The sequence below is a fragment of the Chelonoidis abingdonii genome, chromosome 9 (genome assembly GCF_003597395.2).
Source record: "Chelonoidis abingdonii isolate Lonesome George chromosome 9, CheloAbing_2.0, whole genome shotgun sequence".
NCBI lineage: Eukaryota > Metazoa > Chordata > Testudines > Testudinidae > Chelonoidis > Chelonoidis abingdonii.
This window is the reverse complement of record NC_133777.1, coordinates 40,024,038-40,036,427: the sequence shown is the minus strand read 5'-3', so window position 1 is coordinate 40,036,427 and position 12,390 is coordinate 40,024,038. Positions and strand designations below refer to the sequence as shown.

The window sequence follows — 12,390 nt, the reverse complement described above, 5'->3', positions numbered from 1 at the left end:
GGTAGCATTGCCTCATTTATATCCACTGCATTTTAAGACGTAATGCTGTCTGTATAATTTGCCAAGCTGTTTTCTTTTGTTGTTTTTGAAATTTATCCTTAATTGACAGTTTTAAGTTTATAATTGTAACTTTAACATTCGGAGGGCTTGTCCACAATGGAGTAGCAATCTGCACAATGGGGCTGTGATTTCTAAAGAGGACTAATGTGTCACTGTAAGTAACTGGACTGTGTAAGCCCTGCTGGTATACACACATCAGGGCAGAGTCAGGGCATGGGTGTTTAGGTTTGTGCGATTAGACAGTTAGCAACCCTACACACATGATCCCAACACAATAGCCAACATCAGATATCATGTTAGACCTTCTTTGGAAACTTCCAACCTGCCCAATTCTGAAAGGTTAAGTGGAGAAATGTAAATGTCCACAATACAGGTGTGCAAAATGGTTCATCCCCAAAAGTCTGGTTTATCTTCTTTTCCCTTTCAGATATTAGAAACCACACACAGATTTAAAATGATGCTGCTAGAAGGGGATGGATTACTCAGAACCTTGAGACATGGAACACTGTGCCTGTCCTTTCTAGTTCACTATTTTCAATACAGAGCATTGGTTAACATGAAATGAGTTGGTGTTCTGAGCCCACCTCTCAGTGGACAGGTGTCTACTGCACAAGACACACACATCTGCCTCCCCTGTTGGTAGTCTCAGCTGAGAGGCCAAGGATCTACATACCCTGTTGCTAGAAGTGATGCCTCCATGTCAGAGTGCAGGCACAGGGGAGTCACAGTGTGGGGAAACCAGCATTGCTGTTGTCCATTCTATAGCACTTCAAGAGACAGCAGATTTTGCTTTGAGAGGTGTCAATCCAGCACTTTACATTGGCATCAACCTCACTTTAAAAAGTATATACATACACACACACGTTTTTATATCTGTATCTTTGCATATATGACACATATAGAGCACTCAAATGTAAGGAAGAGATGAAAACAGAAAAGTATTCATACCAAACCAGGAAGAATTGGTGCAAGCCACATGTGTCTGCCATCACCACTGTCATTAACTCTGTCAATGAGTTTATCTGGAGTTCGGATATCTCCACAAACACCCTCTAAAATGTTGACACTGTCTGGAAAAGCAGCAATGTCTGAAACAAAACTTAAGCTTAACTAACCAAACAGGAAGAATCAAAAACACCATCATTTTACAATCCATGTTTTTTCTACCAGACTTTGTGATAATGTATAGATTATAAAATCCTTCCTACAGCTAGGCTGATTAGAGGACACATTTTGGTGACTTTGTCAGTTAACTGAAGATTTTAGGGCCAGATTTTCAAAGGTATTGGAATAAACCAGCAGATGGCATCTAAGTGTGAGCAGCCAAGTCCTGGAGGATCAATGGCCTATAGGAACAAAAGGTCAGAGGAGTCCATGGCAGCTGGGAAGAACTGGGGGTGGGTGCCATCTTGGCTGTAGTATGTAGGGGGGGAGGGGCTTTGGTGGAAGGATTGTGTTTCCCTTGGTATGGGTGTGCATGAGTCTGGGGGAAAGGACAAGTTGTGAACACTTTGGACTCAGATTCACTAGTGTCTCGAGGGCAGGTGATGACGAAGCAGTCAAGAAGCAGCGCCCCACCAGGCTGGAGGCTCAGATTGAGCAGCCACCAGAGAGCAGTACACCTTACCAGGCTAGTGCAGCTCAGCTTTATGTATCCCACCGGTGGGATTAGAGGCCTTGGATGAAGGGGTTAAAGGTTTTGGGCACCTCCAGAGGCAGAAGAAGGAACAATGCTGTTGTTTCACTGTTTCAGTGTTGTTGAATTCCCTTACGTTTCTCTCTACATTTAGCCCATTGGTCGGTACCTATTCCCATGCCTAATATTCCTTTATAGAAATGGTTACAAAACTCTGGTGTAATTCAATTTTGTGCCAGGAGTTTCTGGACCTCCATAAGCAAAGGAGGCAAATGCCTGACCCAGCAAGGAATAGGTGCAGCAGTCTCACTCCCTAAGCACATATCCAGCATACGGAGAAGGGGGTGTTTGGCCTAGTATTTAGAAGCCTATTGAGATTTTTGAAAATGTCTACATGGATTAGATATGCCTAACTCCCACTGATTTCAAAGTAGGTATCTCTGACTTCATAAACACAGTTTCATCCTCACAGATGAGAGTTTCCTCTCCATACATTTCTGTGCTGAACCCCAGTTTTTTAGTATGAACTTGTGAAGGTTCCTCATGTGAAACCTGGGTCAGGGGATGTCAATGGAAAAAATAATCATCCCAGGGGTCTGAGCAGGCTCTTATGATCTCTTTGAGCTTTGGATCTAGAGTGCCATACCTTTATAGTTTTGATAACCATTTTCCCTGTGGTAGTCTGTATGAGTAATCCCAGGCATATCGGCGAATAAGTGGGTCTGAGGCTGCCCTTGTCATGATTTAGCATAAATCTAAAAGATAACAGCACCCTGATGCCAGTGTTTGTTGCCTGTTCCAATTCAGTACCAGAGGGGTAGCCGTGTTAGTCCGGATCTGTAAAAGCAGCAAAGAATCCTGTGGCACCTTATAGACTAACAGACGTTTTGGAGCGTGAGCTTTCGTGGGTGAATACCCACTTCGTCAGACGCAGGTAGTGGAAATTTCCAGGGGCAGGTATATATATGCTAGCAAGCAAGCTAGAGATAACGAGGTTAGTTCAATCAGGGAGGATGAGGCCCTGTTCTAGCAGTTGAGGTGTGAAAACCAAGGGAGGAGAAACTGGTTTTGTAATTGGCAAGCCATTCACAGTCTTTGTTTAATCCTGAGCTGATGGTGTCAAATTTGCAGATGAACTGAAGCTCAGCAGTTTCTCTTTGAAGTCTGGTCCTGAAGTTTTTTTGCTGCAGGATGGCCACCTTAAGATCTGCTATTGTGTGTCCAGGGAGGTTGAAGTGTTCTCCTACAGGTTTTTGTATATTGCCATTCCTAATATCTGATTTGTGTCCATTTATCCTTTTCCATAGAGACTGTCCAGTATGGTATCTTGTCTTTGCTAACTAGACAAGGGAACAAATGAATTTCTTTGGTTCTGACTTGAGCCACTATTATTACCACACCTCTGTGAATATGCTCAGAGATGTTTGTAGCTTGAAGATTCAAATCTATCGCTGCCTGAATGATCTTCTGATAAAAGTAAGAGTTTGTTTACTATGACGTACTGTTCTAGTGGTAAGGTGACATGTGTCTCTGGAGAGAGAAGTAGATATTATGTACTATTAAATGCCTTAACTTTACATTGGCTTGTGGTTTTGTAATAAGTAATGCAGTATTTTTGTCTGCAGATAAATAAATACTTCTTTAGCAAGGGGAACAGTTTGCCATTCTCATCAAGATACCATATTCTAATATTATCATCTGTCAGGAGAAGAGGTTCAGACTCCGTTACAGGGACCACTCACCCACAAGTTCTTTTCAAGAAAGATTTAGGAAAGGTCTTCCTGATCTTGGATCAATTTCAGAAGTTTAAATCCTTGGTTCTCCCAAAGTTTTGAGACCATCAAAAAAATCTCAGCCTTCCAGTGCAGGAGAGGGTGCAGGTTCTGGGAGCTTTGGGCGGCCGTGCCTGCAGACAGCCAATGTAAACAAACTGTCCTGCGGCCTGCCAGTGGATTATCCTGATGGGCCACAGGCTGCCCACCACTGCATTAGAGAGTGAGAACACACTAAAGGAGCACATGTGTGGAAGAGCAGAAGAAAATGGAAATCTTGAGTTAGGGATCTCAACCAGGACAAAAGTCAGAAGGACTGCTAATTCTGGAGAACTGCTACTCCCACTAAAGAGATGTGAGGGAATATGCTGAAGGAAAAGTACAAAGGAAGGGAGAGAGATCTTTTTCTTGAGCAGAACAATGGAAGAAGCTTTGAAGCAGAAACTGGAGTTTGAGTGTCAATCATACCTTGGAGCAGTGGGTTACCAAGAGGGAAAAGAAGCTGGAGACTAAGGCTACTGAGCTCCTGAAACTTGCCAATGAAGCATTAGCCTACACACTGTGACAGAAGAAGCTGGGTTGCAGGGAAAACTGGTCCAGGACTGTGAAGGATGGTGTGACCAGGACACTAAAGCATGGGTGGAGACCTGCACTCACATGCAGAGCCCAGTAGAAGATTAGTGCCAGGCTGGTGTAGCTACAGGGGAGTTGTCTGACCCCCTCAAAGCTCCAGAGAGGCCTTCCAAGAAGGAAAATTGGCTGTTTGTCAAAGGACTGGGAATCCCATGGCATGAACACTAAGAACCAATACACAGAAGAAGCTGCAATAATGTCAGTAGACTCCTCAGTTACCCAGCAGACCTATATAATAATGTGCTGAAGGGAACTGAAGGAGAAGGCTGCTACAACTGATGGGAATTGGGCTGAAATCCCTGAGACTTGCTCTTCACGGGAAAGATTCTTAGTGCAAGCCATAAAGTGGAAGCAGAGGATAACCCGCCACAGAGCTGAAAAGGAGACTGGGGAACAGCAATCTTCACTGCTATAGAAGGAACTAACTGCACTCCAGAACCAGCTTAATGTCAAGCACGGGTTGAAGTCTGACTTGGAGAAGGATAAAAAACTAGAGGACCTAAAGGCTGAAGTGGCCACCCTGCAAAAAGAGCTGGAATATTGCAGAGTAAGGCTATACAGAATGAGAACAGGTTGGTGAAGGAGGTACAACAGTCAGCTGAAAATAAGAGCTGCCCTGCTAGAGCTATAAAAACATGGGACCATGAGGAAACTGCAAGACAAAGCCCCATCCACTGTGCTACTAAAATGAAGGTACCTACCCCAAAGAATAATGAAAACTTATGTAGTTCTATGGTCCAGAAGATCATTTAAAAATATTCTGGGTGCAGGAAGAAGATCAATGGGGGATGCTGAGTGAACTGTTAAAAGCTGTAGGAAAAAGAGAGTGACGTTCTTAGTATTCAGAAACCCTGAGAGAGAGATGAGCTTGAATAAAGACAGTCTTAATTCTGAGAGGTGTACTTGTGTCTGGCTGTAGCCAGGGAGGCTCCTCCCCAAGAGAGCAAGAGGCTGCCTCAGACCAATATAACCATGGTAAAAGCCCAATGTTGTTGACCACATTCAAGAAGCTCACCTCTTGAATCCTGATTTCTTTCCCTTTGGTGGTGGTTTGGAACTGTGGATCTATGCCAAGGCATATGAGCCAACAAAATAAAAAATAAAAGTAAAATAATTAAAATGTTTACCTGCTGCATCCACAGGTTCGGCTGATCGTGGCTCCCACTGGCCGCAGTTCACTGCTCCAGGCCAATGGGAGGCTGTGCGAAGTAGTGCGGGCTGAGGGATGTACTGGCTGCCCTTCCCACAGCCCCCATTGGCCTGGAGCAGCAAACTGCGGCCAGTGGGAGCTGCGATCGGCCGAACCTGCGGACCCAGCAGGTAAACAAACTGGCCTGGACCATCAGGGGCTTTCCCTAATAAGTGGCAGACCGGATTTGAGAAGCACTGCTCTAATGGGCACTACTATGAGAAAGATCCACCAGTCAAACTGCATTGCCAGGCCCATCCCAAGAGCAGGAATGTGAAGAGGCCACTTTATGAAGCAGCAACATTATGAAATTGTACCTCAATAAATATCACCAGAAACTCAAGAGCAATCACAGCAATTAGTCAGGAGGAGTAATACTGCACTTTTTGTATAGGTCAGCAGATGATGGTAGGATAGGGTCAATCAAGGACTGAAGAGTGCATATGAAAGAGAAAAAGAAGCTCAGTCTGGTAAAGGATACTGTTTTCAGTGAGTAAGATTTTGTCTCCATGTTCATTATACAACTCTAGTCCGTTCAAACCAATATAGTATGGATCACCCCAGCTCGTTAGAAGCTGAAACTGAAAAATAACTGAAAGATGTTATTAAGGAAAATTTTGATTCAAACATTTTTTCTATTTCAGAAGAAAGTTATAAGAAAATATTAAATCTCTAAGGTGAAGAAATGGCTGTGCAACCTTTGCTTTGCCCACTTGTGTGTATGCATTATGATACTACCTTTAATTACAGGGGCACACACTATTTAGTACATCATACATTTTCTTCTACAGTCTTATTTACATGGGTAACATCTTGCATTATCCTTTTTCATTCTCTTATTACTTTCACTAATTCATAGTCATAATGGTCAAATATTCCTTCCTTGATTTAGACTACTTCTACCGTAAGTTGTCTTCTCTCTAATTAATAATCTGCATTCACAGTACTGTACATATTCTTTTTCTCAAGTATCACAGTCTTCCCTAGGTGCTGGTCACATGATGAGCCAACTACTATGAAACTAAATAAGCTACGCACAAATACACCACACAGGTATCCTGATTTGTAGGAGAGGATTCAGGTAACTATAAAGCCCATTTAGCTAATAGCTTATGTGGGCTACAATTAATGAGTATACAGATTCACTGATTCTGATGTCAGAAGGGACAATTATGATAATCTAGTCTCGTCTCTTTCATAATACAAGCCATAGAATTTATCCTGGTAATTCCTATGCCAAGTACAATAACTTCTGATTGAACAAGATCATGGCATTTAGAAAAAACAGAAAAAACAGATGAGGAATCCACTACTTCCTTTGGTAAATTGTTCCAATGGTTAACCACCTTCACTGTTAAAAAACTGTGCCTTACTTCCAATCTGAATTTGTCTAGCTTGAACTTCCAGCCACCAGACTTTTGATTAAATAGTTTGCACTAAGTGAGATTTGAAGATCTTGCAACATCCTTTTAAGTCCTTGTACTGGACTAATCCCAGACCCACACAGTAACTGGGAATAGGAATTGCCACCCTGGATCAGGCCAGGGTCCATCAAGTCCAGACTTCTGTTTCCAACAGTGGCCAGGGCCAGATACTTACCACAAAAGTGTAAGAAACCCCACAATGCGCAGATGTGGGATAATATGCATCTTCTAAGTATCAGAGGGGTAGCTGTGTTAGTCTGTATCCACAGAAACAACGAGGACTTGGGCAGGCACCTTAAAGACTAACAGATTTATTTGGGCATAAGCTTTCGTGGGTAAAAAACCCCACTTCTTCAGATGCATGGAGTGAAAATTACAGATACAGGCTTAAATATACTGGCACATGAAGAGAAGGGAGTTACCTTACCAGTAGAGAACCAGTGCTGACAAGGCCAATTCAGTCAGGGTTGATGTGGTCCACTCCAAATAACTGATGAGGAGGTGTAATTCCAAGAGGGAGAAGATTGTTTATGTAGTGAGCTAGCCACTCCCAGTCCCAATTCAAGCCCAAACTAATGGTGTTAAGTTTACAAATGAATTGTAGCTCTGCAGTTTCTCTTTGAAGCCTGTTTTTGAAGGTTTTTTGTTTAAGGATGGTGTACACGAGTTCACCAGGGCTCGACCCTCTCCAGGGTGGAGGGAAGCCACGCCGACTCACTACACACTGATGGGTCTGGGGAAATAATCCGGCTGGGGGTCTTCCTTGGTCGCTCTTGCGGTAGTCGGCTGCACAGTGGTTATGTCTGGCCCCGGCTCCGGCAGGGCAACAACCACTAGGTCAGGAGGCTCAGGCCCTCAGGCAGGGCTGAGCCGTAACAACAGTTATGAGCCCTGGCCCTAGGTCAGGGTGGGGCAACAAACACTGAGTCAGAGTGCTCAGGCCCTCAGGCAGAGCTGAGCGGTAATGATAGTTTAAGCCCGGCCCTGGGTCCAGGAGGAGCAACAAACGCTGAGTCAGAATGCTCAGGCCCTCAGGCAGGGCTGAGCAGTAACAGTTTTAATGCCCGGCCCTAGGTCAGGGCAGGGCAGCAACCACTGAGTCAGAAGTGCTCAGGCCCTCAGGCAGGGCTGAGCAACAGTAACAGGCTTCGGCCTCCTCAGGCCAGGGAGAGGGGGAGTCTGCCACCCAGGAATGGGGTGGTAGGGGGGACATAGGCCCTCCCACTCCACTGCGTCCCAGCCCGGGGCCCTAGCAGCAGCTGACAATCTGCAGCTTAGTCAGTGGGGATCCTGGCCGCAACACACTGACATAGACTCCAGTAATGCTGCAGACAGACTGGGGTCGGCTGCCCCCGGACTACTTCCGTACTCCCCCTCGGGCCCTACCTGGGTCCTGACGTCGGCCTCTGCAGGATCCAGGAGCATGGTTCGTCATGGCAGGGGCTGGTTGGCAGGTCTGGCAACTCCTCCGGGTAGCTGGCACGGGGCAGCTCCGGCAGCTCCTCCGGGTAGCGGGCACGGGGCAGTTCTGGCAATTCCTCCGGGTAGCAGGCAAGGGGCAGCTCCGGCAACTTCTCCGGGTAGAGGGCAAGGGGCAGCTCCGGCAACTCCTCCGGGTAGCGGGCAAGGGGCAGCTCCGGCAACTCCTCCGGGTAGCGGGCAAGGGGCAGCTCCGGCAGCTCCTCCGGGTAGCGGGCAAGGGGCAGCTCCGGCAGCTCCTCCGGGTAGCGGGCAAGGGGCAGCTCCGGCAGCTCCTCCGGGTAGAGGGCAAGGGGCAGCTCCGGCAGCTCCTCCGGGTAGAGGGCAAGGGGCAGCTCCGGCAGCTCCTCCGGGTAGCGGGCATGGGGCAGCTCCTGGATGCTTCCTCCGGTGTAGCGGGCATGGGCAGCTCCGGCAACTCCTCCGGGTAGCGGGGGGACGGTGCAGCTCTGGCCAGTCTGGCGGCTGCCTTGGGCCGCCGGAGCTTCTCAGTCTCGGGCTCCCTAGGGATGTCTGCTCTCTCCGGCGCTGGGCTCCACTGAACCCTGAGGGCCGCCTTTATAGTTCTGGGTCACCGCCTGACCCTTTGAGGAGGGGCTCAGAGCTCACTTAGCTCCGCCCACTCTGGCCTTCTGGCTGGGCTCTTCCTAAGGGGAGGAGGGAGCCACACTGCTCACTACAGATGGTTACTTTAAAATCTATTATTGAATGTCCAGGGAAGACTGAAGTGTTCTCCTACTGGCTTTTGTAGGTTACCATTCCTGACGTCTGATTTGTGTCCATTATTCTTTTACATAGAGACGGTCCAGTTTGGCCAATGTACATGCAGGGCATTGCTGGCACATGATGGCATATATCACATTAATAGATGTGCAGGTGATGAGCCCCTGATGGGTGGCTGATGTGTGGTCCTCTGATGGGTCTCTAGATGAATATGGGGACATGAGTATAGTGTCACAAGTTTGTTACAGGGATAGGTTCCTGGGTTAGTGTTTCTGTGGTGTGGTGTGTAGTTGCTGGTGAGTATTTGCTTCAGGTTGGGGGGCTGTCTGTAAGTGAGGACTGGCCTGCCTCCCAAGGTCTGTGAGAGTGAGGGATCATTTTCCAGGATAGCTTGTAGATCGTTGATGATGTTGTGGAGAGGTTTTAGTGGGGGGCTGTACGTGATGGCCAGTGGCATTCTGTTATTTTCCTTGTTGGGCCTGTCCTATAGTAGGTGACTTCTGGGTAACTGTCTTGCTCTGTCAATCTGTTTCCTCACTTCCCCAGGTGGGTACTGTAGTTTTAAGAATGCTTGATAAAGATCTTGTAGGTGTTTGTTTCTGTCTAAGGGACTGAAGCAAATGCTGTTGTATCTAAGGGCTTGGCTGTACACAATGGATTGTGTGACGTGTTCTAGAAGGAAGCTGGAGGTGTGTAGGTAAGCATAGCGGTCACTAGATTTCCAGTATAGGGTAGTTTTATGTGATCATCACTTATTTGCACTGTAGTTCTCAGGAAGTGGATCTCTTGTGTGGACTGGTCCAGGCTGAGGTTGATGGTGGGGTGGAAATTGTTGAAATCCAGGTGGAATTCTTTAAAGGCCTCCTTCGTGTGGGTCCATATGATGACGATGTCATCAATGTAGCGAAAGTAGAGGAGGGACACTACGGGATGAGAGCTGAGGAAGCATTGTTCTAAGTCAGTCATAAAATTGTTGGCATACTGTGTACCCATAGCAGTGCCGCTGACTTGAAAGTATAAGTTATCCCCAAATCTGAAATGGTGAGGACAAAGTCACAAAGCTCAGCCACCAGGTGTGCTGTGGCCTCATCAGAGATACTGTTCCTGACAGCTTGTAGTCCATCCTCATGTGGAATATTGGTGTAAACAGCTTCTACATCCATGGTGGCCAGAATGGTCACCAATGCATTGCAGTTTCCTCAGAAAGTCGATGGTGCTTTGAAGATAGCTAGGAGTGCTGGTAGCGTAGGGTCTGAGGAGAGAGTTGAAATAGCCAGATAATCCTGCAGTAAGAGTGCCAATGCCTGAGATGATGGGGCATCCAGGATTTCCAGGTTTATGGATCTTGGATACAGACAGAATACCCCTGGTTGGGGCATCTCCTAACCACTAACAGAGAGGCTTGAGCCCTGAGAAGCAGGTGGATTTATAGCCTTTTAAACCTTGTTTTTAGTGTTTACTGTTGTAACATTATATAGTCTTGATATTTGTGGAAATGTCCAATCCATCTTTGAGTTTCATTAACTTCTTTGCCTCAGTGACATCCTGGAGCAATGAGTTTGTGTGAAAAAATATTGCCTTTTACCGCTTTTGAATTCACTGTCTCTCAATTACTTTGAATGTCTTCTTCTTCCCACTTGGATAGAGAGAAAAGAAGTTCCCAATCCAACTTCTCTATTTGGGAAAATTGATTTTAAAATATACAATTAACATAGTTTAGTACAAACCATTGTTATGTCCTGACCTACGTTCATGTCAATAGTTTCTGTCCTTCCTATTTAAATCGTGTCCAGTTTTATTCTGTATGGAGGCTTATAAAAACAAGAGGTAGTTTTTAGATTTGATCCTGAATTAGAGGCAGAGCCAGTGGAGAGTTTGAAGCTGGGGTTGCATATTCATGCTTTATTGTACAGGCAATTTATATTTATTTGTATTTTAATGATGCCTCTCTCGTGCTTTAGGTACCTCACTTAAATTAAAACAAAGCCATATAGAGGAACTCTGAAAATGCTGGGGGCAAGAGAGCAGAGATTCAGGGAGACCAAAAAGAACAGAATTACAATACCCATAATAATAATAAAAATGATCACAAGATACTATACATAATAATACAAGTGAGAAAATGATAGGGAAGGATACAACCACATGGCATCAATGGTGCTTCATAGTCCATACTAGCTCGTTCCATCCCACTTGAATCAGTTCTGCCAAAATACACAAGAAAAAATTTAAAATCCTGACATATTTAGTAAAGAACAGACACTCTCTGCCAAAAAACCATCAAAAAACAAAAACAAATCAGTGAATTTGGAGAATTTATTCATCTGCTTTCAGCACAGGAATTCTCTGAGAAACTACAGGAAGATGAGGGCCTTATTTTCACAGCTGAGTGTAGAATTCCACATTTATTTTGTACACGCATTTATTTCTTCATGCTAATTGTCCACTGTGCATCTAATTGTCCACTTGCACATACAGTCTTTGTAAGCAAACGTGAAAATTAGGCACACAACTGAGGGCAGATTTAAGTGCATGTAATTTTTAAAAAGTATGCCCAAAGTACTGGGTATTTGTATCCATGCACTTCATAATGCATCTGCTTCAGGGAAGGTCATCCACACAGACTATCTTCAAGGTGTAGGTAAGAGAATATGTAAGGTTTAGATAGTAAGAACATTCTATTTTACCTCCCATATGGTCTGATAATCTGTTGGGGCTTCAAGTAGTCAACAAAGAGAATTTCTTGAGCAAAGTCAAAGTGACAGTTGCCTGGTCCCTTTCGGATAAGAAAGCCCACTGGAGGGGAGATACAATGTCCATCCAGCAAGACATGGACAACCTTAGCCTAGGGAAAGAACACCTTATTTTAAAACATATGGATCTAATACAAGTCGTTAATTTCACTGGCTGAAACAACTTAATTATTAAAGATACTTTTGTTGTATTGCATTTATTTCATCTCCCTTTTGACAAATTCATTGGAATCTGAATTCTTACAAAAAAGAAGGCATAAAATACTGTGGCAAACTCAGGACAATTAGCTACCAGGAGAGGGGTAGTAATTGGTCCCGGAAGGCTTAGCCCTAGAGGAATAAGGTTCAGCTGGGACAGGGGTTAGCAGGGAACTAATCAGGTTCAGCTGGCTCCAATTGCTGGAGACCTTTTTAAAACCTCCCTGGCAGGGAAGCAAGGGGGGGGAGGAAGAGAGAAGCAGAGTAGCTACCAGCAAGTAGGGGCAGCTAAACTCTGAGATTCTCCTTGGAAGGCAGATTGCATTCTCCCCAGAAGGAGAGGAAACTAGAACAAGGGGCTGGCTGAGAAGGGATCAGCCAGACCCTGTGAGATTGGGAAGGGGTTTTTCTTTTTCCTTTTTGCTTTTGCCCAAGCCTGTGTCTCCGGGGCTAAAAGGGACTGAGCTAACAAACGAAGAGGCAGGTACTTTGCCACAATACATATACTTCACTAGTGGCACAA

The 12,390-nt window shown here is 45.3% G+C and overlaps 1 protein-coding gene across 2 annotated transcripts in view; it reads right to left on the bottom strand.

Moving 5' to 3' along the window:
* The window catches only part of KATNIP (katanin interacting protein), a 166,640-nt gene that overhangs the window by 26,295 nt on the left and 127,955 nt on the right, over nt 1–12,390 (bottom strand). For both annotated transcript variants that reach the window (XM_032794660.2, XM_032794661.2), the window contains 4 exons: nt 11,604–11,761; nt 11,056–11,120; nt 5,772–5,882; nt 1,009–1,148 (listed from right to left, as the gene is read on the bottom strand). In XM_032794660.2, coding sequence (XP_032650551.1) covers nt 1,009–1,148; nt 5,772–5,882; nt 11,056–11,120; nt 11,604–11,761 — 474 coding nt within the window. The remainder of the gene's footprint in view (nt 1–1,008; nt 1,149–5,771; nt 5,883–11,055; nt 11,121–11,603; nt 11,762–12,390) is intronic.